Source organism: Primulina eburnea, chromosome 7 (assembly GCF_022965805.1).
Source record: "Primulina eburnea isolate SZY01 chromosome 7, ASM2296580v1, whole genome shotgun sequence".
Classification (NCBI taxonomy): Eukaryota; Viridiplantae; Streptophyta; class Magnoliopsida; order Lamiales; family Gesneriaceae; genus Primulina; species Primulina eburnea.
Window position 1 is genome coordinate 4361705 of NC_133107.1, and position 26402 is coordinate 4388106.

Below are 26402 nucleotides of genomic sequence, written 5' to 3' on the forward strand. Positions count from 1 at the left end.
GATTGAAATAAAAACCAAATTTTTTATTTTGTCGATCTTAGTGTGTGTCTATATATATATATATATATATATATATATATATATAACAAAATGCAACAAAATAAATAATTTAAACTTGAGAACAATACACATGTCGTTATTATTTAAGGATAATACTGTCAATTAAACAAAGATAATAAAATAAAAAAATAGAGCATATTTAACTTATTATAGAGCATAAATATCATTATTTGTTTGCTAATTTGATTTTTAATATCACATGGACTTTGGTTTTTTCTTTTTTTTTTTAATTTGTTTTGGTGATTTATTTTAAAAAAAATCACATGGGCTATTTTCTTACCAAAAACCAAAATTTAAAAATTTGATTTTCCAATCAGCATATCCGAGATTGTCAATTGAGAAATTTTGATGGCTAATTTCAATTTTTGGGAAAAAGTCCGAAATTAAAACTATAAATTAGCTCATACCAAAAACAAATTTTTTTTAAAATATAAATTATTACTTTATAAATATACAAGTTTTCCTAACATATTTTGAAATTCAAATGTTTTTTTTAAAAACAAGAATTGGTGCTGTCATCAACTTCAAAAAGGAAAAACAACGGACATTAATATTTTTCTCTCCCCACAATCGATCTGGTGTGCTAATCCCATCGCAATCGTTGAATATAAGTAATATAAGACCGTTAGATCTACGTAAGTTTTATCAACAATGGAGATCGACGGTTTACAGAACATAATAGTTTACATCCATCACACAGTAATTTTTCTTACTCGCTTTGGGCCTGGCCTTTCTTCAAATTACACCGCTGAACAGTAACGGTGAATACACTCATCCACGCGCTTTCAGAAGCTTTATTTGTACGCCGCTGTGTAATAGGCTTAATGCCTCGGTGAACTTCACGCGCTGAGGGTCTCTCTTTATTTTCAAAACGTAAAAAGAATAAATAATATGCGCTCCTGTTCTCTCTCTCATTTCGAAATCATACCGCTCCCCTCTTTATACACCTCCACACCCGACCTCATCCGAGAAATTGCCGGCGCACGGCGGAGTAAGGGAGGTATTTATAGGCGTAATTCGAATAGTAGGATTTTCTGTGGATTCACATCTCAGGGTGTATCTAAACAGTAGGAAATGTCGGAGGATGAGAAGTTGTTGAAGGAGGCAAAGAAATTGCCATGGGAGGATAGATTAACCCACAAGAATTGGAAAGTGAGGAACGATGCGAATATCGATTTAGCCGCTGTTTGCGACTCCATCTCGGATCCCAAGGACCCGCGCCTTCGTGAATTTGGTGAGGATATCGATTGATTCTTGCTATAGATCTGATTTTGTGATGTTTAGTCTACATATGACTGCTCTTTCCAATGAACGGGTGAATGTGGAGGTTTAATGCCAGGGATCCCGGTGTTCAAATATTTTTAAAAAATTTCGACTTCCTTTTTTTTTGTTTAGGGCCATTTTTCAAGAAGTTGTTGGCGGATTCTAATGCTCCGGTGCAGGAGAAGGCTCTCGATGCACTCATTGCTTTTTTGAGAGCAGCGGATGCCGACGTTGGAAGGTGGTTTTGTCAGAAATTATTGCCGCGTTCCTTTATGTGTTGAATTTACTTGTTTTAAAATTGGGGTTTCGGAATGTTGACGTTGCTGAGTTTGTTGACTTTTCTCATTGGCCCAAGGTATGCGAAAGAAGTATGCGATGCAATTGTGGCCAAATGTCTCACAGGAAGACCGAAAACAGTGGAGAAGGCACAAGCGGCGTTTATGCTATGGGTTGAGTTGGAGGCTGTAGACGCATTCCTTGTATGTCTCAAATTTACAGTGACAACTGCTTGGGGATTTTTGGGACTAGATTTTAGTTTAATGTTTCAAACTCTCTGCAATATTGTCTTGTGGTTATATAATTAAAGTGGAAATTTTAGTGTCTTCATTTATTCCGTAATCTATTCAAATTTGCTTGTTGTAAAAGGGTTCAGAACGTCAGATGAAGGTGAGTGCATGTAATATGCATGCAAATGTAAGAGGTAAGAACAAAATGGATTAGTTGCTGAAAGAGTTGATATGTGTTAGTTTTCCGTTTGATGTTTAGGACAAGCAATTCAGCTATTGCAACATCTTTGAGTATTGTAAGGACTACAATACGCAGGGAAGAACTGAGATTGACCATTAGTATTTTTTAGAAAATTCAGGAGCTTGGCTGGAGATTTTCCACATGTCTCTAGTTGCTTATGATTGCTTTTAGATAAAAGAATTGGCTATTAAGCTTGGTTCTTATCTTCCATGAGGTTTCTGTGTTTGTATTGCAATCGAACTACGCTGTCCCTCGTATGTATATACTTTTACACATTCATTGCCTGAGTCATGAGTCGAATCTTATTATAAGGAAACCAGGTTTTGAACAAGGTCGAATCTATTTAATAGAGCGGTATGTGTGATCCTATCAAAATCCTTCCTCAGTTAACGTTGAACACTTGATTTGCTTGATCTTTAGCAAGCGTTTACGACTCTACGATCAACCTACCTTTAACTTTTTTTTGCTGTGGCTTCGTTAAGATTTTGTTGTTATTTTTAGAAAGTATAGTTGGTAACAGGGTATTTTAATTGGATGAACTCGGTGTATTTGTAGGATGCCATGGAGAAAGCGATAAAAAATAAAGTTGCGAAGGCAGTTGTGCCTGCAATAGATGTAATGTTTCAAGCTTTAAGGTGTGTACATCATATCTGTTGTCATGTTTTTTCAAAATATTTCACGTGTTTGGTTTTCTTCATTACGTTGACACATGGTTGGGTGAATCAGTGAATTTGGGACAAAGATAGTGCCACCCAAAAAATTATTGAAAATGCTTCCTGAACTTTTTGATCACCAAGATCAGAATGTTCGTGCTTCTTCCAAGGGGCTAACACTAGAGCTTTGTCGTTGGATTGGAAAGGAACCTGTCAAATCGATATTGTTTGAAAAGATGCGAGATACTATGGTATGCTTTTGTAAAGTTGGTTTAGATTATTCTCTCGTATTTATCCCTTGTTTGGGAGAAATACTCATATCTTTATATTCTCTTGTAATATTAAGAAAAAAGAGTTGGAGGCTGAGCTTGCTAATGTATCCGGAACTGCAAAACCGACGCGTAAGATAAGGTGATATTTGTTTTCCTCTCCATGACAATGAAATTTATGTCATTTCACTTGTATTGGAATTTCTCCTCTTTCAAGTCTGTTATTGTTTGGTGGTCGTTCTTGTTGTCTTCTTTCTGCGAATGTTTATTTATATTTGCAAAGTCTGTCATGCTAATTCTACATAAAAGCAAATGGATCTTGGATTAATCTGGAATATCATGTGGCACATCGTGGTTTCTGGTATAAGTATGTGTTTGTTTATGAATTGGATGAACAGGTATAAGTATGTGTTTGTTTATGAATTGGATGTTGTTCATTGGTTCAGCTAAGATTGCTGGGCATGCATTCTTTTCTGTGACATCCCCCTTGTTTGATCTTGGTTCTCATGTTGTTGGTTCTTTTCTACTTTTTCATTTATGTTCCTCACTTCCTCTCAGCTGAATTAGTTATGGTTATTATAGAGTTATTTTCTTGTATTTTGTGACAGGCATATCCAACTTGTGTCTGCTTTCTGTTTTTTTATCTCTCACTTGGTTAGATTAAAGTTGACTGTTAGATTGGAGTATTTTTTTTATGACTGTAATTCTTCTTTGCTCTCGACTTGATTTTAGGACTTTGAGGTGTAGAACGTTCTTTGATTTTTTCTTCAAAGTATTTTATTCTTTGCTATTTATCAGATCTGAGCAAGACAAGGAGCCAGAAGTAGAAAATGCTTCTGAGGTTGTGGGAGCTGGCCCTGCTGAAGGAACTGTAGATGATAGTATGTGCACATTCAGCTGATTATGAAACCCTTTTGCTGTGCTTGATCTGATGTATGTGTTTTCTGTTAGCTCCTCTGGAGATAGATGAATATGAACTTGTTGATCCAGTTGAAATACTGACACCTTTGGATAAGTCTGGATTCTGGGAAGGAGTGGTAAGTGGCCCACTCGTAAAGCATCGGTTATTGAGCAACATATCTTGTCACTGGTTCTGTTTTTTCCATTTTTTATTTAAGTGTACTGGTTGCTGTTTATTTTTCAGAAAGCTGCCAAATGGTCTGAGAGAAAAGAGGCTGTTGCTGAATTGACCAAACTTGCATCCACAAAACGTATTGCCCCTGGAGATTTTACGGAAGTTTGTCGAACATTAAAAAAGGTCGTTACCCCACTTTGTTCAAGTATTTTTATGGAAATTTTTTATATTCATTTTTTTAGTGATGATGTGTCAAGCAATTGGCTCTTTGTTGTTTGTTGCTGATTTGTGCTCAAAAGATGTGAACCAGATTCAAAATTTTCTAAGTAACACTTTGTGTTCAAACCTTCCAAAAACATTCTGCCTTCCAATTTTAATATTGTGTTATAACTAACTGCAACAGCTAAAATTTTTCTCTGATATTGTGTGGTGGATAATTGGTGATTACGTAATTGATCATGTAGGTTTCTAGAAGACAGTAAACTTCCTGTTTCTAAGTTTATTTTCTTAATGTAGGTTCTGAGAAAACCACAGCTGTTGTAAACATAATTGGTTGTTGATAATGTCTACAATAATTAAGAAGTTGATGCTGAAGGGAGAGCATAAGATATTTCTGATTGAGTCTTGCCTCTCGTTGTTTTGGCTTTTCGATAAAAAGAAATTTGAAATGGAGGCCATCTCAGATAAAAAAAGCATTGCATTAGTGATTGAGTCTTGCCTCTCGTTGTTTTGGCTTTTCGATAAAAAGAAATTTGAAATGGAGGCCATCTCAGATAAAAAAAGCATTGCATTAGTATAGTGGCACGTTTTGCTCACCTTGTGTCAAATTGTCCTTGAAATTGGTTTGTTTATACAAAATGGATGAAAATTAATTTATGAGATCGTGTCTAAACCAAAACATTTGGGAATTTGATTTGAACCATCTGCCATCAAGTTAGTTCTATTTAGGTGAAGTGGCATGTATTATCATTGATCCAAACATTCAGCTATGGGGTCAACAGAAGCACCTTTAATGATGGCAAGGGTATGAATCTTTCCCATTGGTAATGCGATCTCACCTCTACCAATTCTTAAGTTCCGGAATTGGTCTTTTCTGTTTCATATGTACCCATAAGATCTCTATGTTTTCTGAAAACACTTTATATCAAGTCATTTTAGTATTTTGACATGCTTTATCTCTTTTCTCACTGCAACATTCTTTTGCTGTAACATATTTTTGGGCTGGCCATCCAAGGATGTTTGATGTGTCTGTTGAATAAAAAACTTTTTGGACTTTGCAGATTATTACGGATGTAAATATTGCTGTTGCAGTCGAAGCAGTACAAGCCCTTGGAAATCTTTCAAGGGGTCTAAGAACCCATTTCTCAAGCAATTCTCGTTTCTTATTGCCCATATTGCTGGTTAGAATTATACTTCTGCGTTTATTTGATTTCAAAGTTATGTAATGCAATGATGGACATGGGTAGAGGGATGTCACAGAAAGTATTACTCAAAATGTTTCCAATGAATTTTTAATTTGCTATTTAGTCATGAGAGGTGAATGATTGTATTATGGGGAAAATAATTCTGAATTGCCCAGCAATGATTGTCGTTTTACCCAACTCCATGTGTCCTTGATTTATGCATTCTCCGAGCACCAATCCTTTTTTTTAAATGAGGGGTAAACTATAGAAGTAAAAATTTATAAATCTGCATTTGAGTGCCAACATCAAAACTTTCTTAGGTGAGGGTACTTGTACCTTTAGACTGCAAGCAAAATTCTGAAACACTTGTTCAATGATGAAATTATGATTCTATAACTGTTGTGCTGGTTTAGTCGAGCTTTGCTTTTGTTTATGTATAGGAAAAATTGAAGGAGAAGAAACCAACTTTGGTGGAGGCACTTACACTAACTCTTCAAGCAATGCACCAGTCTGGATGCTTAAATCTTACGGACATTGTTGAAGGCATGCCTTATGTTTTTAATAAGTTTTTACACTAAATGTTTTCTGTAAAATTTTCCTGACGCTTTCGTATTTTGCATTTTACATCGCCTTTGTTAGATTGGTTGACCTTGCTTTGCATTTATGAGCACTAATAATGTCAGTTTTCTTTCTTTTCACTCTTTTCCCTGTTTCTGCTATTTATAGTGTTCCCACATTTCTCACATCATAGTGGGGCTATTATTTTCCATCTTTGCCACATCTTTTTATAGTCCTTTCTGAAAATTCCATTTTTATCGTTTGTTGTGAAACATGGTTTTATTGATTTCATGTTAAATTGTGTTTCTTATTTCTAACTGAGCCTTTAGTGAGTCTGATTTGGCAACTTAAAATTGGTTCTTTAGACAAGTTTTTGATTTTTATCTTGAATATAAGTAAGAGCCTCGGAAGTTTTGGTAGCTGCTTCTGAAGATAGTAGCATTGCAGAGAGTTACTGCCAAGAAAATGCTGGCAAGGATGAAGGAAGATTTTTTAAGAGCGAGGGAATAAAGCCTTCCAACTCCTGTTGAAATTTGAACTTTTTGTAGCTTGTCCATGTCACTCATTTGTCATTGTAATAAAGGACCTTGATCCATCTATCAAGTGGGTCATGGAGGATGAGCCATCCTATTCTATCTACTCTCATTATGCCAGTTTCATTCTTGGGTACCCTACAAACCAACCTTTGACCATTTTGTAGATGGTTTTTAAAGTGAATTGATTTTTGAAAAAAACACATCATACCTAAAAATAGTGCAAAACTGATTCTTGTTTAAGGTCACTCTGTACTCTGTAGTTACGTGTTCAAATATTTCTCATAATTGGTGAAAGTGTGGTTTTCATGTTGATAGTCGATGTAATTTTATGGACTTTTCAATTGATTGGCGTGAAATCCATTGTGAGTTACTCTTTCTTGTAAATTCTTAACTTTTCCGGCCTTTTATTTTGCTCAGCATGACATTTTGTCTTCGGTTAGCATTAAAACGAAGACTGGTGTCAGTTTTGGGTGTCTGGTTCTCAAGTGTTTGGAGAAATTGAGAAGGCTCTGACCACAGCTTGTTTTATTACAGATGTTAAGACAGCAGTTAAAAATAAAGTTCCTCATGTTAGATCATTGACGTTGAACTGGGTTACCTATTGTATCGAAACAAGTAACAGGGCTGCTATTCTTAAAGCGCACAAGGAATATGTTCCAATCTGCATGGAGGTTAGTAAATAGCAGCACAACTTGACTGCAACACATGCTGACTACTCTGTTTTAAATTGGGTTCTATTATTGCTTCTCTCTCTTGCTCAATTTGAAATCGAGTTGTCTCAAAAGCATGTGCGTGAAATTTGTTTGCCTAAATAGATTATGGTCAACTGTAGACATATTTTCATATTACTGCTCACGAACTTGATTTTTGACATCCATGAAGCTGCACACCTACATATTATGAAGAATGGTCTCAATATTCAAATTTCGTAATTTCGATATTGTGAAAATGATTTCTAACTGCAGTGCCTAAATGATGGAACACCTGAAGTGAGGGATGCAGCATTCTCTGCTTTGGCATCTATTGCTAAGGTATTTCTTCATGGTTTCTGTCTCGATCTATCAATTTGTTTAATCTCACATGCTCGGTTTCTTTTCTTTAGATGGTTGGTATGAGACCTTTAGAAAAGTCGCTGGAAAAGCTCGATGATGTTAGGAAAAAGAAATTAGCTGAAATGATTGGAGGATCGACAGCGGACCCATCCAATGTTCCAAGCTCAGGTTTAGAATTTAATGTTTGTTATCTGCATGAGTGGGATAATAGTTCCTTTTTTTATTTGATTGCGTTTTCTTAACATTTATATGGATTCAAAAATAATTCCAGCTGCCAACCTATCTTCTGGGAGAAGTTTGTCTTCCACCGAGGTTAGTATATGTTGTACTTACTGGAGATTTCAGTGTGGTTTTTAGATTAGTTCCAGAACTGATACATCTGAAATACTTGCAATTTTACTTGTTTCATTACATATTTATTGCTGCTCACAAATTGCTCATCAGTTATTTGCTCTATGGCATACATTTTGATGAATGCTGGAAAATCAAATGGACTCCCGTGTTATAAAACAATAGCATGTATAAAAGACAAATTGAGGTGGCATTTGAGTTGTGCATCTTTTCGCTTATCACAGAACAGACTATGGCCTTGTCTATTCTGTCGTATGTGCTTTTAATAATTGTGGGTTCATGATGTTTGTTACGAAGGTGGTTTTTGGATCCTACATCCTGTCTATTTTATGGTCACAGGCTTCTGATGTATCATTTGTTAGAAGATCAGCAGCCAGTATGCTTAGTGGGAAGAAACCTATTCATACAGCTGTAAGTTTTTTCTTAACCAGATTTTTTTATTTTTGATGAGAAACATAAATTTTATTAATATAGTTGTTTTAACATTACAAGAAGTGGACTAGCAATCCACTGCACCCAAATAAAACCGCTTAATCTTAACAATACACATAGGACCAATCCCTAAATATGTCAAATGTAGAGACTCCATAAAAGTTTTTATCCGCTCCAATCCAATTGGCTAATGTGAACTTGACTTTTCCCCATATATCTTCCGTTGTTCACTTCCTACTGACTGTTTTTAGTGGGTTATCAATAAAAATTGCAAGAGAAAAATAGGGAGCGCAGGACCTCACTGTCTTTCTTCATTTTGTGCTTGGTTGATGATTCTTTGATCTCCCTTTTCATTGCCATGGTTCTGAGATTTCAGCCCGTTGCTTAATTATTGATTGTTTGCTCTTCCTTTTCGTTGCATTGCTTCCAAATTTTCAGCCAGTTATCAAGAAAGGTACCTCCAGTAAGTCGGTTTCCACCAAGAAAGGTGATGGAGGAGGACAATCAAAAGTTTCAAAGCCTGCAGAACCTGACGATGTAGAGGTAATTATGGACATGTCCTGATCTGATTATAGATTTTTGGTAATGCTAGCCAGTATATATGATAATACAAGTTCATTTATTTGATTTGTGGCTCTCTTGATTTACAGCCAGCTGAAATGAGTCTGGAAGAGATCGAAAGCAGATTAGGATCCCTTATACAGTCGGATACAATTTCTCAGTTGAAGAGTGCTGTTTGGAAAGAGAGGCTTGAAGGTCTGTATCGTTGAGTTACTGTTTCGACATTTCTCTTTACAACTTTATCTCTCTAAGTTTGCAGGAATTTCTTCTATAATTATGTCATTGGCTTTGGCACTTAATGTTGAAGGTTTCTGGGCAATGTTTTGTTAATTTTGCTTCCAATGGTTTCCCATTTGTATTTGTAGTGCCCTTTTCTTTTTTGAGAAACTCTGTTTTTGTGTTTCGATCAATTTACATTTGAATGTCGCCAAAAGAAGCTCTCTAAATGACAATTTTACCTCTTTTTCAGTACTGCGGTGACTTCTTGAATGTTGAATCATATTTATGTGCATTAGGCATTAGTTATGTTAAAAACGTTTTCCATTGTAATTTCCAATGCCTAGATTATTCCGTCTTGTCATTGATTGTTTGAGACAACTTTGGTTTCTTTGAGAAATGATCCCACCCTTAACTGTATGCTAAACATGCTGATTTTTAATGACTTTTTTTGCTTTGTTTTAGTGTTTGGTTGCTGTTCTATGTTGGGGTATTCTTTTATGTTAATGTAATTCTATTTGTCAAAATCTATATTTTAACTGCTTAGCTAATGTGGTGGTTGATTTGATTTCAAATAGTTACTGGTTTTCAAATCCTGGCCTCGTAAGCATCGTATAGCTTTGTTGAGTTAATGTGAATCCTTGTTCAATACATGTAATTTCTTAAAAAGTGGTGAATTTTTTAAGCTCGGAGAGTTACTAACATCGAACTCGGTGTATTTGTCTTTTCTTTGAGATTCACAGTTTTGAATACCATGATAACTCGAAGTGATTCACCAAGTAGATTGCTTCATGGTTTGAGTAAAGCATGGTGTTGATATGTACTTTATAAATTGTTGCTTGCAGCTATTGTGTCTTTCAAAGAGCAGACGGAAGCAATAATCGACCTCAACCCATCAGTTGAGGTTTTGATCCGTTTACTTTGTGTCGTTCCTGGTTGGAATGAGAAAAATGTTCAGGTATGTCTGGATCCTTACACTCGTGTTCTTAATATAGCTGCAATATTGTCACTTGAATGAATGAGCTTATCTCTGGTGGGATGTTGATGTGCAGGTTCAGCAACAGATTGTCGATATCATCACTCACATTGCCTCAACTGCATCAAAGTTTCCAAAAAAATGTGTTGTTCTTTGCCTTTTAGGTCAGCTATTCGTTACCTTGCTACTATAGTTCCTTTGCTTTTTCCCTCTATATCAATCTTTATTGGTGTCACTTGTGTAGTTTGATCTTCTTTTTCATACCATTGACAGCTACTAGAATTGGTTTTCCTGTGTTATTTACAGAATCAAACATTCTTATTTTCTTGTTATCAAATGATTGACTCTGTTCTTTGCTCATATACAAGTTGAAAATAACTTTAGGCTTTCACCAATTTCTGAATTTTGCAGTGGATTTAACTTGTTGATAGGTATGAGTGAAAGAGTCGCTGACATCAAGACTCGTGCTCAGGCCATGAAGTGTCTTACTACATTTTGTGAAGCTGTTGGTCCTGGTTTCATATTTGAGAGGGTACATTCTTCGAAATGCTGCTGTTTAGGATGTTTTGGCCTAATCTCTCTCTCTCTCTCTCTCTCTCTCTCTTATTGTTTTATATTTAATCTGTGTTACTGTTGATGTTCCTCGCCAAAATTCTGCTTTTGGTACTGGACTACTGGTGGTGTTCTTTGTTCATCTGGTGAGAAGATTGTTGGGGTGTGTTACGACTATTAATATTTAAACACTATAACAAGAATGAACTGGAAATAACTCAACCGCACACCGCAAATAAAAATAGATAAGCTTCATATTTAACTTTGTTGAATCTCCTGAAATTGCGGTAATTTCAAAGGGTAAAAGGAAAATGAAGAACTTTCGCCCCAGGATACTAACTATTTGCTACCTGACTTAGGACTTGGATCTTATTCATTAACCTTGCAACGTGGACTTACTTCTTGGGTTGTTGGGGTTGCCCCAGCTGTGTGATTATTTGGGCTTCCCTCTGACCCTCTTCTTCTAACAGAGTGCATCAGTACAGATTGTGACTCCCTATTCTGTGGAACGTCTTGCGATACGAGGACTATTATTGCAGTAATTTAGTAATTAGTTGCCTGCACTTTTAAGCCTAATGCACTGTTATATTCATATTTCTTGAATCTTCTCTTCTTGTCACTCTTCAGAAGCAAAGAGACAACCACGACTGATAACAGCCCTAGACTTTGACACCTCTGCTAGCTGACCAGCTACACCTTTTGTTTCCTGCTATTCACCAGAGGAAATAAAGCGTTAAAAACTCCTGTATTTCTTAATTACTGTTTTCTAGCTCATTCAGTGACTTTCTCGTAATGACGCAACCACTACTGATACCAACCTTTTACTTTGTCTCTGGCCTTTTACTAGCTGACCAGTTTTAAATTTTTGCTATTCACCAAAATAAAGCGGTAAAAACTCCCAATCCTTATTATTGTTTTCTAGCTCATCAATGACTTTCTGGTCACAATTAGAGGAATACATGAAGTTAGCACCAGTTTTATAGGGTGTAATACACTGAGTGGTAAAACTGAGAGGTGTTGAAGTTTGAATATTTATATGGATATGATAAATCAATAGTTGTATCTTAAAGTTTATTTGATTAGGCCTCTAGTAGGATATGACTACTTTTTCAAGTTATCTAGGAATATAGAACTTTATAAATAAGTGCTTCGTATTCTTTATTTTTATCCTAATAAAATCGGCTCTTCCCAGCCCATATGTTTTCTTCTTTAATTTCAAAAGGTAATACGGATATAGGTACCTGAGTGTTTAATACCCCTGGATGATATACGTTGACCCTTGGTTGATTATAGCTTCTATGCTTTTCTTCTGGGGGTTGAGGGTAGAAACTCAACAAAGGTGATAATTGTTCTTAAGGTCAAATACCAGAATTAGTTTATCCGAACATCTCAATTCACAAATAGATATTTGTGGAAGATACATAAAGAAGGGTTGGCAATGAAAGAAAAAATGAAGCTTATTTGCTCCATTTTATAAATGATATCAAGACCTTGATAATTTCTGTACTCATTTTTCTTAAGTGAGATGGTAGAACTGTTGATTCTTTGTAGCAATTTGATTGATGGTTTTAATTCCTTTAATGACAACTCTTCTGGACATCTTTCTTTTGTGTCAGCTTTATAAAATTATGAAAGAGCACAAGAATCCCAAGGTTCTGAGTGAAGGTCTATTGTGGTTGGTTTCTGCCGTTGAGGATTTTGGTATTTCATGCATTAAACTGAAGGTTCGTCAATCTCTTATACACAAATTTATTACTTCTGATTTTATTTTCTTCAGATTTGAGCACAAGACGTGTTTAATATCTGGTGTTATTTGTTTTTACAGGATTTAATCGACTTCTGCAAGGATATTGGTTTACAATCTAGTGCTGCTGCCACTAGAAATGCTACTATCAAACTTATTGGTGTTTTACACAAGTTTGTTGGTCCAGGTGATACATGATTTTTCTAATATTATTCATGGTATTGAAATGTTTACAGGACTGACCGGATACTTTCCTTGCAGACATTAAGGGATTTCTCTCAGATGTAAAACCCGCTCTTTTAAGTGCGCTTGATGCTGAGTGTGAAAAAAATCCTTTTGAGGCAAGATTTAGTTGCTGAATGATCTTCCTTATCTCCCTTGAATCAATCTACGTTATGATTCACATTTTTATTTTGTTATCTGCAGGGGACGTCAGCAGTTCCGAAGAAGACTGTGAAAGTAACTGATGCTGCATCATCCTTGGCTTCTGGTGGGGTAGATGGCCTACCACGCGAAGACATAAGCGAAAAGATTACCCCTACCTTGTTGAAAGGCCTTGAATGTTCTGACTGGAAGGTATAGTGTTGTGAAGATTGATTGCTGTGAAGTTTGTAAGCCATTTAAAGTGCCATCTATTTACTGAATGTATTTTGCCCTAGATCCGTTTCGAGTCAATTGAAAGTGTTAACAAAATTGTAGAAGAGGCCAACAGACGTATTCAACCTACTGGAACTGGTATAACTAATGGTTATATTAAATAAACTATCACAGGTCCTTTGTATAATGTGTTAACTTGTTCTTCTTTCAGGGGAGCTTTTTGGAGCTCTAAGAAGCCGTCTGCATGACAGCAATAAAAACTTGATCATGACAACTTTGTCCACTATTGGTGTTCTTGCGTCTGCCATGGGACAGGCAATCGAGAAGTCCAGCAAGGTTCGTTTCTCTGAATTTTTCTGTCATCTGTTATCAATTTTCTCGGAACAATTTTGTTTTGATTCTCATTCTATTTTAATTGGTCACTAGCAGGGTATTCTATCAGATATTTTGAAATGTCTTGGTGACAATAAGAAACAAATGAGAGAGTGCACTCTGAGCACCTTAGACGCTTGGCTTGCTGCTGTTCATCTTGATAAAATGGTTGACACTAAAGAACTTCTCTCGTTTCCTTCTCGCCTCATGATTTTTCTAATATTTATAATGTGGAAATCTTTTTCTTTAGGTCCCTTATGTTTCAGCTGCTCTTACTGACACTAAGCTTGGTGCGGAAGGGCGCAAGGATCTCTTTGACTGGTTATCTAGACAACTTAGTGAATCGACTAATTTTCCTGATGCTATACATATGCTAAAACCTTCTGCGTCTTCTATGACAGTATTTATTTCTTCATCAATTTTTTTTTTGTTTTGAAAGTTTTCATTGTTAGCATTTTTCTGTTTCAGTTTTACTTGACATCTTACTTGGTTAATCACCAGGATAAATCAGCAGATGTTCGTAAAGCTGCTGAAACATTGTTTGGTGAAATATTGAGAATTTGTGGACAAGAAATGGTAAGTGGATTGCAACTGCTTTACTGGAAGATCTTTGATTTCCCACAGAGATCATTGTTTGGTCCCATCTATTCTTCTCGCAGGTGACCAAAAATTTGAGAGATATTCAAGGGTCTGCTTTAGCTATTGTCATTGAGCGATTAAAGCCACACGGGGCTTTTCAAGGTATATTGTTTATCTTCTTGAGAAGGAAAAAGTTGTTTTGTATCTTGTAGTTGCTTTTTCAGTGCTTAGCTTCTTGCTGGAATGCAGAAAGTTTTGAGCCTGGCCGGGCAGCTTCTTCTGGCTTGACATCCAAAAACAGCTCGAAAGTCGGAAAAGCCAATGTTCATGGCGATCGTGCATCACGACATGGAAACAAGACCGCTCCTACGGTATATTTTCAATTTAAGTGGTATTTTTGAACTATTAACATGCTGTTTGAGCCCAATTTTGTCGGTGTAGAGAGCTCTTTCTACAAAAGGCTCAAGACAAGAGTTAATTATGTCCGTTCAAGATATCAACTTGCAGTCACAGGCTTTGCTTAATGTTAAAGATTCAAATAAGGTACAAGTGGTGAAAATTGATTCACAGGAGCTTTGGTGTTCTGTGTGCATGCTACATATATGAATTGTCTGATTCTCGTGCAGGATGATAGAGAGAGAATGGTTGTTCGTAGATTTAAGTTTGAAGAATTACGTTTAGAGCAAATTCAAGATCTCGAGGTAATTTTTTTCTTTATGTTTGTTTATTGTTTGGTTTTGGTTCTTTATGCTGTAAACTTTCTGAATTTTGAATTTACTTTTCGACCAATAATCATTGTGAACCAAAAATTCCAAACTAATTGCTAATAGCATGATTACTGAAGTGAAATAAAATATATTGCTTTCAAAACCTAAGTTTTGATCCGCTATCTTTAAGTTTGCAACTCCTTGTAGTCTCAGTGGACGAGACATCCTGTGATCATGTCTCTCATGGAGGGATAGGATATCACTGCCTAATGAAATTTGTTACCAGTCAACATATTATATTTCTACTGAAGTGATCATTAACTTCTTCTTATGTTTCATTAGAGTGATCTCACGAGGTACTTCCGAGAGGATTTGCATAGGCGGTTGTTAAGCGCGGACTTTAAGAAGCAAGTTGATGGAATTGAGATGCTGCAGAAGGTATTTTTAGTGTCAGTTTGTGGTTTTGCTTACATTTCTACTTATTGGGCCACTTGACATTGTATTCTTTCTGCGTTGCAGGCACTTCCCTCCATAAGAATGGAGGTAATTGAAGTCTTGGATATACTCTTGAAGTGGTTTGTCATGAGGTTCTGTGAATCCAATACATCGTGCCTATTAAAGGTATAACCTAGTTACAGAAAAAGCTATCAGTAATGATTAGGGCATCAACATGACTGGCGGTCTGTGCATTAAGTTTTATTTATGTTGTTCTGGTAATATACCAGCTGGACTATGATCCATCTAAAAAAACAGTTTATTTGTTTTTAAATGTACTAAATTATAATAAGAGGAAATCTGTCCAAAAAATTAGAAATTTTAATCAAAGAAGATGAGTCAAAACATAATTTCGTTTTTGAAAGAGTCAAATTTAATTACTATCAGGATTTTAAATTTTTAGCTCTCCAGTTTTGCTGCACACCATTAATTTTTACGAATTCTCACTTCTCTCTCTCACATGCCACGATGCTGATGTGTGTAGGATTTGATTTACTTAGATCGATGAATTGTTGTTTTTAGTATTGATAAAAGTAAATCATATTTAACTTTTCTGTTAGGAATAAAGCTCATGCCTAATTTTAGAAGTTTGAATATTTTGAATTATTAATGAGTGATCAAATCCTTGTGTTGTTGAACATACTAATATATAGATCAAATGCTAGAATATCTTTAACTATTCTGATTTTTCATCCGCTTTTGGAAACTGACTGGATGTCACTCATGTTCTTTGAAAATGTTGATAAGGTTCTGGAATTTCTACCTGAACTTGTGGACATGTTGAAGAATGAGGGCTACACAATGACTGAAGCAGAGGCAGCCATTTTTCTTCCTTGCTTGGTTGAGAAGGTAGCAATTATTTTGGTTATCTGTGGAAGATGCTTTCATTAGGCATTATCTTCAATACTTTATTTTCAGGGCTGTCAATACTTGTGATTGCTTCCAAAAAATTAAGTTGCCTTTTTATTTGAAATCTTTTGATTTGTATTGATTTTTTTTTTATTGTAATTCTTGTTTATAATATCTAGTTTTTATGCATTTCATTTTCCTTCCAATCTTAACCACAATAGCTCGTGGGTTGCAGTCTGGGCATAACATTGAAAAAGTAAGAGAGAAAATGCGGGAATTGATGAAGCAAATGATCCACATGTATTCTGCGGCAAAAACGTTTCCTTATGTTTTGGAAGGTTTGCGTTCTAGAAACAATAGGACACGGATTGAATGTGCTGACCTTGTTGGATTCTTACTCGATAATTATGGAGCTGAGGTAATTTTTTAACAAGACGTGTGTTAGGTTTAACCTTTTTTTTTTGAGTGTTGATACATTACTAGTTTGACATTCTACAAGTTCTTTATTTATTTCATGTTCAGATAAGTGGGCAGTTAAAATCCTTGCAAATTGTCGCAAGTTTAACTGCTGAACGAGATGGTGATGCTAGGAAGGCTGCTTTAAATACTTTGGCCATCGGATATAAGATTCTCGGTGAGTTTTATCGCAAATAGAAAGACAAATTTCATTAGTAACAATGTCCTAAAGTGTGTAGCCGTGTCTTAATCTTTTGAGATGAATGTAGAAGAATGTGACTAATCATTTATGACAGGACCAAGTGCGGGGCCCCAACTATTAGGTGATAAAAATATGGGCAAATTTAAAATTTATTTATTGTTTTAAACTCATGTTCATCATTGTTTTTTAAAAATCTGGCCGCATTTCCTCTTAAAGATGAACATATATAAGACAACTGTCAATCCAAACAGCGCGAACATACTTATCCCAAAATACAATTCCTATCAGGGAAAAAAAAGGTGTTCTCCAGAAAATAATCACATAAATAAATATATCTACAGCATGTCAACAAAATATTTGTAACATCTACATAATAATTCCTAGGCATGCTTATAATCCATAAAAGATAATTATATTAACAAGTATGACAAAATCCTAGTATTCGATCTCACTTTCAACATTTTTCTTTTCCTTTCAAAAATACTGCTCTCTGGAAAATTCGATCCCGTATTATCTATTGTCAAGCAACATAAAAATAAGACAGTAGCCTGAGAATCGTTTAGTATAACAACCCAGTATGAACAACAATAATGAATATGAGCAGTAAAATATAGAAATGTAAACTGAAAAATGAAGTTAGAATAGAGAGAGAAGTGGTGAAAACCGTATATTTCTTGTTCTGAAATGTTGAGTCTACGAAGATTAAATAAACAACTAAGGAGATACGATAGCCTAATCCTAGGAATTTAAAATACAAAGTTAAAATAAAGATAGAGATAAAATGATAGATAAGTCCTATCCAACTAAGTAAATAAGATAAAATAAACACACACACCCCCCCCCCCCCCCCCTCTCAAGGTGGATCGTATAGATTTATCATTCCCAGCTTGGAACACAATTTAGCAAATGTTGGACGGAACATAGCCTTTGTCAGTATGTTTGCCACCTGTAGTTGAGTAGGAATGTAGGTGACATTAATAATTCCATCCTCAATCTTCTCACTAATGAAGTGACGGTATACCTCAACATGTTTCTTCCGATCGTGGTATACCGGATTCTTTGATATGGTGATAGCTGCTTGATTATCACACAACAATTCAATTAGGGAATTTTCTTCCACTTTTAACTCGATTAGCAATCTTCTGAGCCACATGCCTTAACATATCCCATGGGACAATGCTCGAAATTCAGCTTCCGCACTGCTGCGTACAATGACATGGTTGCTTCTTACTTTGCCATGTCACTGGGTTTCCCCGTACAAATGTACAATGCTCTGACGTGGAACATCGGTGTATAAGGGATCCAACCCAATCAACATCACTGTACACCTTAATTCTTCGATCTGCAGTCTTCCTGAATAGCAGTCATCTGTCCCTCGGTCAGGTTGTTCATGAATTGACTGATAACACTTCTTACAAATCCAATATCTGGTCGTGTATGTGCTAGATATATTAGTTTTCCCACTAGTGTTTGATATATTCCCTTATCAACTAAGGGACAATCACTTGTGTCACTGATGTTCGGATCCATTGGAGTGTCTGCAAGTTTAGACCTTAACATTCATGTTTCTTTCAGAAGGTCAGTAACATATTTTCATTGAGAAATAAATTTACCACCGGAAGATCTTGCTACTTCCATTCCCAGAAAATATTTTAGATGCCTGCGGTCTTTCATCAAAAATTCCCCATTGAGGAGGAGTTTCACACGATCAATTTCTTCTTTATGATTCATGGTGAGTGCAATGTCATCCACATAAACAGTAAGAATTGCACTTTTACTTTCCCCAGTGTGTTTAACAAATAATTGTGGTCGGTCTAACATTGAGAGTAGCCATATTTCTTTAACACATTCATGAATCAATAAAACCAAGCTCTAGGAGATTGTTTAAGCCCATACAGAGACTTTCACAATTTGCACACCTTGTTTACTGTCAGTTGAGATTTAAAACCAGTTGGGATTTTCATGAAGACTTCTTCCTCAAGATTACCGTTAAGAAATGCATTCTTGACATCGAGTTGGTACAGTGGCCAATCGGAGTTAACAACAGTTGATAGGAGAACTCAGACAGTGTTGATACGAGCAACATGAGCAAAGGTTTCTTGGTAGTCAATGTCGTATGACTGAGTGTATCCCTTGACTACAAGTCTCGCTTTTGGTCGTTCTATACTCGCCTTTATTTTCATGTGACGTTTCATGTGTTGTTCTTTCCGGTTTCTTCCCGAATGGAAGATCAGTGACGTTTCATGTGTTGTTCTTTTCCAATGCCTTTATTTCATCAAAGACAACAATTTCCAATTTGGATCATTTAAGGCATCAGCTATGGTGGTGGGAATTTCGACCTGATCTAAATTGCGGGTGTCTACACATGAGCTTTGGTGAATAATCCCATGTGATTACATTAACTTCCCAACACAGAGTTGAAATAATTCATGGGCCCTATCAATACGTAAGCACACGAATAGGAGAAGAAAATTCTGTTTCGATCATTGAATGGAAATGTTTAATTATACGAGCATTTTCTGATTTATTTTTCATGAGTAAGACTCAAGATAGACGTGTGTGATCATCGATAAATAAGGTAAACCAACGACTCTCGGTAAGGTTGGGGTTATTTGATGGTCCCCAAATATCATTATGGACAAGGGAGAAAGACGAAGATGGTCTATAACAATTGGGTCTAAAAGTTGCACTTGTATATTTGGAAAACTGACGGACATCACAATGAAAAGAATAGACATTTTATTACGAAATAAGTCGGGAAACAACTCCTGAAATACAATGGATTTGGATGACCTAAACGGTAATGCCATAATAAATATCCTTGATCTTATTCGAACTTAAAGCATAAACAAAGTGAGTGCTGATGGTGGGACATAAAGTTTGTCCAAGGGAGCATCTGTCTTGAGAATGTACAATCCCGCAGAAAGTTCAGCACTTCCGATCGTCTTCCCCGATGTCACATCCTGGAAAACACACTAATTACCCAAAAACTTAGTCGAGCAGCCAAGTTCATGATCGTAAATAGTCAACGAGTTGTGTTATCGATACCAACGTCTTAGTTACGGTATAATATATATATATATATATATATATATATATATATATATATGCTCAATCTTGGCTCAAATATCTTAATAAAATCTGAATACATTAACATGATGCCCAAAAGCCAAGACAAGAACCAAATATAGCTAGAATATGCAAAAATTTGGCATAGTGATGGGTTATTTAGTACCATTGTATTGTGTTGTGGATTTCTTATCCGCACTATGTTGTAACCTAAGTCTTTATAATATATTCAGTTTCCTATAAAAAAAAAAATATCATCCTTCAAACACTTAATCTCAAGGCTGGAGAAATTACCAAAATTTCAAAGTCGAAATGCCAACAATTTACTTGTGTCAATGCGTAGCCCAGGACTGAAACCAAAGTTTGGACCAAGTCAAACTGTGCATGGTAATCTTTAAAAAAAACACTTTTTCTTGCTTCCTGCACAGACTGCTTATGGCCCTTTTTCTGAAAATTCCGTAAGGAATTCGGGAAAATCTAAAACATGAATGTTGTAGCCAGTCAAAAAAAGCTTTCCATTGACACTGAGATCATTCAATTTGAAGTTGAAATGAGAAAGTTGTGTCGTGTCTACTAAAATGTGTCACTGATAGTTTTCAAATTGAAATTCTCAACTTCATGCCAATTTTTCTATATTTTCCACTTCAAATTAGCTTTCCCCCTAAACATACGACTTGTAGACGATGTAATGAGCTTTGCAAAACATCAAGAGTTATACCATTTGGACTTGAATTCGTGGAGTTATGCTCAATCTAACACAACTTAGTCTAGCACTACGAAATCCGGTTTACAAATCCATCTTTTTTAACTCTGTTTTCTTCAGTCTAATGCCTTGAGAATATATACAATTATATTATGGTTTATAAATTTTGAATATTAGACCAGGCTTAGAGAAATTATTTCTTTCATGGTTTTTTATGCTGTGAAAAAGCCTTTGGCACTCGGTAACATAAAGATGACTTCTGTACATGTGCTTTCAGAGTACTCAATATACACATGAGCTCATATATCATCATGAAACTGCTGTTACACCCAGAAAGGAAGCTATCTTTGATGTTTACTGTCCGCAAATTTTTATGCTCCTGGAGCTTGGACCTAAACTATTTTTTTAAAAAAAAACTGTTGACAATCCTCACGTAATATGTGCTTTAGTTTAATTCACAGCCCTACTAATATAGTTTTTCCAAAATATAAATTTTTCAGAGGAATTTTCCGTAGCAAGTGCTTTAACTTGGAAATATCGTCATGCTTTCATAAATATTGTTTGGAAAAATCCATTTAATAACACTATGATGTCTCTGATTGATAAGTATCGATCAATAATCTAGCAACTAGCAATCCAGATATGCACGCCAATGCACTCTCAGATTCTCTGGCGTACTGAAAAAACTATGCTATAATAGGTCCCTACTCCTTTGGACGCTATTGGTAGATTTTGTTCGAGCACACACCCGAAACAAAAAAGGGCCTAATTCCTGGTGGCCTACAAAATATATAGGCATGTATGTGTGTTTTATAAAATATATACCCAGATGTGCATGTCCATCGCATCCAGTTCTGACCACACTTTTTGAAAATAGAATGGAAACTCGTGAATATGAAACATCTTTGCTTTTTTCCTTGTAATGAACTGCTTTGGCTCTTTCCTTACCCAGTTTTTGTCTAATTTTTTTCTTAAAAATTTGTCCATCAGGTGAAGACATTTGGAGATACGTTGGTAAGCTTACTGAAGCACAAAGAAGTATGTTAGATGATCGATTTAAGTGGAAGGTTAGTATATTATTATGCTAACCGTTACCCAATCTACTATTATTTATTCCTTCCCAGTCAATATAGTTAATTCATTTACTTGCAATTACAAGGCTCGGGAGATGGATAAAAGGAAAGAAGGAAGACCGGGGGAAGCCAGGGCTGCTATAAGGCGTTCAGTTAGGGATAATGGGTATGTTTTACTCGTAAAGATGACGTATGAAAAGCAAGTTGCTTGTATTTATTTGAATTTTTGTGTTATTATGTTTTCATATCTAGTTAAGTAGTTACATCAACTCTCTAAATGTGGCGAAACCTTATTGGTGAGGAAATTGATACGACGGAAGAAAACTACAAATCATTTGAAATATTTAAGTTTATATTTCCTAGAATGATTAAAGATCTGTTTTAAAAAAAGTTCACTAAATAAAAATACCAGTACCCCTATCCTCATTGGATGGCTATTGGTCACACCTTTGGTTGCATAATATTAGACTATAGTCGCATCTTATATAATAAGCCATTTATATCTTTCATTTCTGAAGTTTTTTTCCCACTTTCCAGTATTTGGTTATTGTAATAAAAAAAATTATCGTTCTTATGATCGAGTGGTTAGTAATGCTTTTGCAATCCACTTAACTAGAGGAAGAAGATTTTGGGTTTGTTTGGTTTTGTTTTGGGAAATAAAATATATGCTTAATTTTATTTCTAGGAAATAGAGTACAACTGTAAATGTCAAATCATATAAGAATTTTTGAATAAAATTATTTTAAATAATAGATTATAATATGACTGTATTTTTTGGAATGATGAGAAATTTGGTTAAAAAATATGCTAGGAGATGTGAGGAGTTGATATTTGTATGGGGAAAGAGAATGGAAATAAGGATTCTGTTTGTTTACTTTTGGGTGATGGAAAATTGTTTCCCTAAAATGAAATAAAACTATTCCATAATCACTGTCATTTTACTCTTTGATGTTGCAACTTCGTTATTGTATGATGACCTCCAGGTCTGATCTAGCTGAGCAAAGTGGGGTAGTTGCTCGCTCTGTGGCTGTCCCAATGTTAAACAGGTGTCTGATGTTATTTATCTTGTTCAATCTGAAGGAGGATATGCATTACCACTCACTTCCCCTTGAGCACTTCATATTCTTATAAACACCTGCTTCTCTATTTTCTATTTACTTTTTTTTTTAATCCTAGGGAGAGTTATGGTCATCTTGAAGTTCAAACAGACAAACTTCCAATTCTTCAAGCATATTCCAGTATGGGTCCCACAGACTGGAATGAAGCTTTGGATATCATAGCTTATGGTTCACCCGATCAGGTTGGTTTTGAGTTCCTATGTTGGAATATCATGAATGTTAATCTAGATTAAATGACTGTACAATCTGAATTTTGACAGCATTAGGGAATAATATTTGTCTTACTCATGAATTGCAATTTTGTCAACAGTCTGTTGAAGGAATGAAAGTTGTGTGCCATGAATTGGCACATGCAACTGCCGATCCTGAAGGCAGCGGTATGGGGGATGTAGTGAAAGATGCTGATAGACTGGTCTCATGTTTAGCTAAAAAGGCAATCACCTTGTTTATTTCCTTTTTTTTTGGCAGCACATCCTATTTTTATTCCATGTGAACAACTCATATATTTTGTTTCAGATAGTAAAGGCTTTTGACTTTAGTCTCAATGGTGCTTCATCAAGGTCTTGTAAATATGTCCTGAACACTCTCATGCAGGTAGAGGCTCTCCTTTGTCTTTCATAATTTTTCATGCGGTTCCTGCTTTTGTCTTGGTTGAGTAGTGTGTAAACGTGATCTATTTAATTTAGAAAGCTGAAAACTGGGACAAAAGATGGAGATTCGTCAATTTTGCATAAATTAGAATTTCAAAATCACCCTTGTTGATGCAGACTTTTCAGACCAAGACACTTGCTCACGCTGTGAAGGAAAGCACGCTTGATAGTCTCATTACAGAACTATTGCTTTGGCTTTTGGACGAAAGGGTTCCACAGATGGATGACGGCAGTCAACTTTTGAGAGCTTTGAATATTCTGATGTTCAAGATTCTGGTAAATCTTGATAATAAAGTTCGTCTACAAGGCAATAGCAGGGTTTTTTTTAAAATACGTAATATTTGATCTTCAGGATAATGCCGACCGTACTTCATCCTTTGTCGTGCTTATAAATCTCTTGCTACCACTTGATCCATCAAGATGGCCATCTCCAGCAGCAAATGAGTCACTTGTTATTAGAAATCAGAAATTTTCTGATTTGGTTGTTAAATGTTTAATCAAACTTACAAAGGTGACATTTATTGTTTAATTTGGTGATTTTAGTGTCTGTCATGAGAACTGCTCTCTTGCATCAAATATTTATGAAATGTGCAAAGCTAATAATGTTCTCGATCATCAGAAAGCTTAGTTTTATTTACTTATTCGTTTGAAACCTGATGATTTATCTACACCACTTTAATATGGATATAGGTTTTGCAAAGTACAATATATGACATAGACCTTGATCGCATTCTTCAAAGTATCCATATATATCTACAAGAACTAGGAATGGATGAAATACGGAAGAGGTACTAACTTCTCTCTCAAATTAAAAACTTTTCTCCTAGCTTGATGATTATGTTATGGGTGACTGAATGGATATCGTTTACATACTCTTACATTCATAGTACTCTTTGCCTTATGAATTTACTGTAGAGCGGGGGCTGATGACAAACCACTTCGAATGGTTAAAACTGTTATGCATGAGCTTGTTAAGCTTCGAGGAACTGCCATAAAGGGTCACCTTTCCCTGGTACCAATAGATATGCTACCTCAACCTATTATTCTAGCCTATATCGATCTTAATCTTCAGGTATATATGGAATACTTCTTGATAATATGGTAGCTTAACATTTCAACTAATTTGCAAGTTACCTCTACAGACCTTGGCGGCTGCTAGAATGTTGACACCATCTGGGCCTGTTGGGCAAACTCACTGGACTGATTCGACAGCCAATAACTCAGCACCTGCAACTCACTCTGCGGATGCTCAATTGAAGGTACCTGTTTTTGAGACCTGATCTTGAGCCATGTATTTTTCTCGTCAGTTTCTCCTTTATGTTGCACATGTATTTTCCAATATAACTCTTGAGGTGTGTGACAGCAAGAATTGGCTGCAATCTTTAAGAAAATTGGTGACAAACAAACTAGCTCAATTGGTTTGTATGAACTATATCGCATTACACAACTATATCCTCAGGTAAATTGTTTGCAACACCAGAAAAAACTTTTACTCTGTCTTACATTAGTTAGATAGAGACGTCCCTTTATCTTTATTGTTTATTTCAACCTTTATTTAACTACAATCTCAACTCTGGTCGCAGGTTGACATTTTCGCTCAACTGCAAAATGCCAGCAACGCGTTTCGAACTTACATTAGAGATGGTTTAGCACAGGTCTGCATCATTTTTTCTTAAAGAAGGTATTTAAAAATATTTCTTAAACATGGTTGCGTGATGTTTAGTTTCATTCTCTGGCAGATGGAGAGAAATGCCGCTGCAGGAAGGACGCCTTCGAGTGTACCCCTTTCCACTCCGCCCCCAGTGACACTCAACCCTTCTCCAAGATTTGGAGCTCTATCTCCCGTAAATACAAATTCATTAAGCGATTCAACGAATACAAATACAAGAATCGAACCCACAAGCTTCACTTTACCACCATCATATGCTGAAGATCATCGACCTGTTAATACCGTCTCACCAAGAGGTCCCACTTCCGATCAATCATTAATCCAGCATTTAGATGAGTCAAGAAATGACACACTACCATCAGGTATTGTAGCTTTTCTTACATTTCTTATGAATGAATGGAATTCTGCTCATTTTCTCAAATTCAAGCCTGAACTTGAAATTTTTTTAGCCTGCTCAAAGCTCAAAAAAGAGCTGTTTTGCCTGATGTGAAATCGAGATCAGTTAGGAATTCGAATTCAAACTTGATTCATGTGGTTTTAATTTAACTATGGAATTTTATGAATCAGATGTTTAAATATGGGCCGAAGTCAATTTATCATTTATTTGTTCATCACTAAATTTGAATAAAGTAATTCAGGCGTGCAAGTCTGTTTGAACTTGTTAGAGCTCGGATTGTACTATCGGGAAAACAAAATAAAAATTCTAAATGGACGAGCTATACGGTTCTAGTTATGAGTGTTGCCAACTCGTGCGTCAGTGTGAATAAGATCATCTTATAATTTACTTTATCTGCAGTTACAAACGGTACATTGGATGCAATTAGGGAAAGAATGAAGAGTATCCAATTGGCAGCAGCTCAAGTGAATCCCGAGCCAAGGAACCGACCACTGGTACAAGTAAATGGAAATATTAGCCATCCATATGGGGCAGAAGGGCACAGTGCCAATAATCCTACGCAGAGTGGTATCCTTCCTATGGATGAGAAGGCGTTGTCCGGTCTACAGGCTCGTATGGAGCGATTAAAGAGTGGATCATTCGACTTTATGTAATAAAACTTACTCTGAGCTTCCTTGGTGATTATTTCTTGATGATAATCTTAAATGGCGATTCGAAGTGGCGAATCCTCTTTATTGATTATATATTCAGGTTCTAGGCACATGCATGTGAGATACAGAACTCTAAATTTTGTGTAGCTTTGATGCGGTAGCATTGATCTTAGATGGAGGGCAATGTCCTATGCTATCATACATGATACGTGTGTTTTGATGTTTGTGATTTCTTGTTTCTTGGTTTTTCCTTTGGGAAGGGGATAATAATATAGTCGAGTCTCGATTTGATCGCGTATTTTTTCTAATATGCGTACGTTGGATATTTGTGTACAAAGGTTTTTTTCGATGTTTTGATGTAAGATTTT

The 26402-nt window shown here is 35.8% G+C and overlaps 1 protein-coding gene across 3 annotated transcripts; it reads left to right on the top strand.

The window, feature by feature from the left end:
- The first annotated feature begins 959 nt into the window (after positions 1-959).
- LOC140836778 (protein MOR1) lies at positions 960-26323 on the top strand. Of its 3 annotated transcripts, none has more exons than XM_073202555.1 (54): positions 960-1294; positions 1456-1561; positions 1679-1802; positions 2626-2705; positions 2797-2974; positions 3070-3134; positions 3791-3873; positions 3944-4029; positions 4137-4250; positions 5348-5467; positions 5911-6013; positions 7099-7235; positions 7530-7595; positions 7667-7784; positions 7888-7928; positions 8307-8378; positions 8838-8942; positions 9050-9155; positions 10022-10134; positions 10229-10316; positions 10584-10684; positions 12321-12428; positions 12530-12635; positions 12710-12789; positions 12875-13024; positions 13108-13183; positions 13257-13381; positions 13472-13585; positions 13668-13817; positions 13919-13993; positions 14077-14158; positions 14246-14367; positions 14438-14539; positions 14623-14697; positions 15046-15141; positions 15223-15324; positions 15946-16047; positions 16283-16465; positions 16570-16681; positions 21468-21544; positions 21637-21716; positions 22534-22596; positions 22727-22850; positions 22979-23101; positions 23185-23262; positions 23436-23594; positions 23671-23829; positions 24009-24106; positions 24234-24330; positions 24461-24577; positions 24682-24777; positions 24902-24973; positions 25058-25349; positions 25784-26323. In XM_073202555.1, the coding sequence occupies exons 1-54, from the start codon at positions 1135-1137 to the stop codon at positions 26035-26037; spliced, it is 6015 nt and encodes a 2004-aa protein (XP_073058656.1). In that variant the 5' UTR covers positions 960-1134; the 3' UTR covers positions 26038-26323. The 3 variants fall into 3 exon arrangements, with proteins under 3 accessions (XP_073058656.1, XP_073058654.1, XP_073058655.1); XM_073202553.1 differs by having other exon boundaries at positions 961-1294; positions 24234-24390; XM_073202554.1 differs by having other exon boundaries at positions 961-1294; positions 13475-13585; positions 24234-24390.
- The last annotated feature ends 79 nt before the right edge of the window (positions 26324-26402 follow it).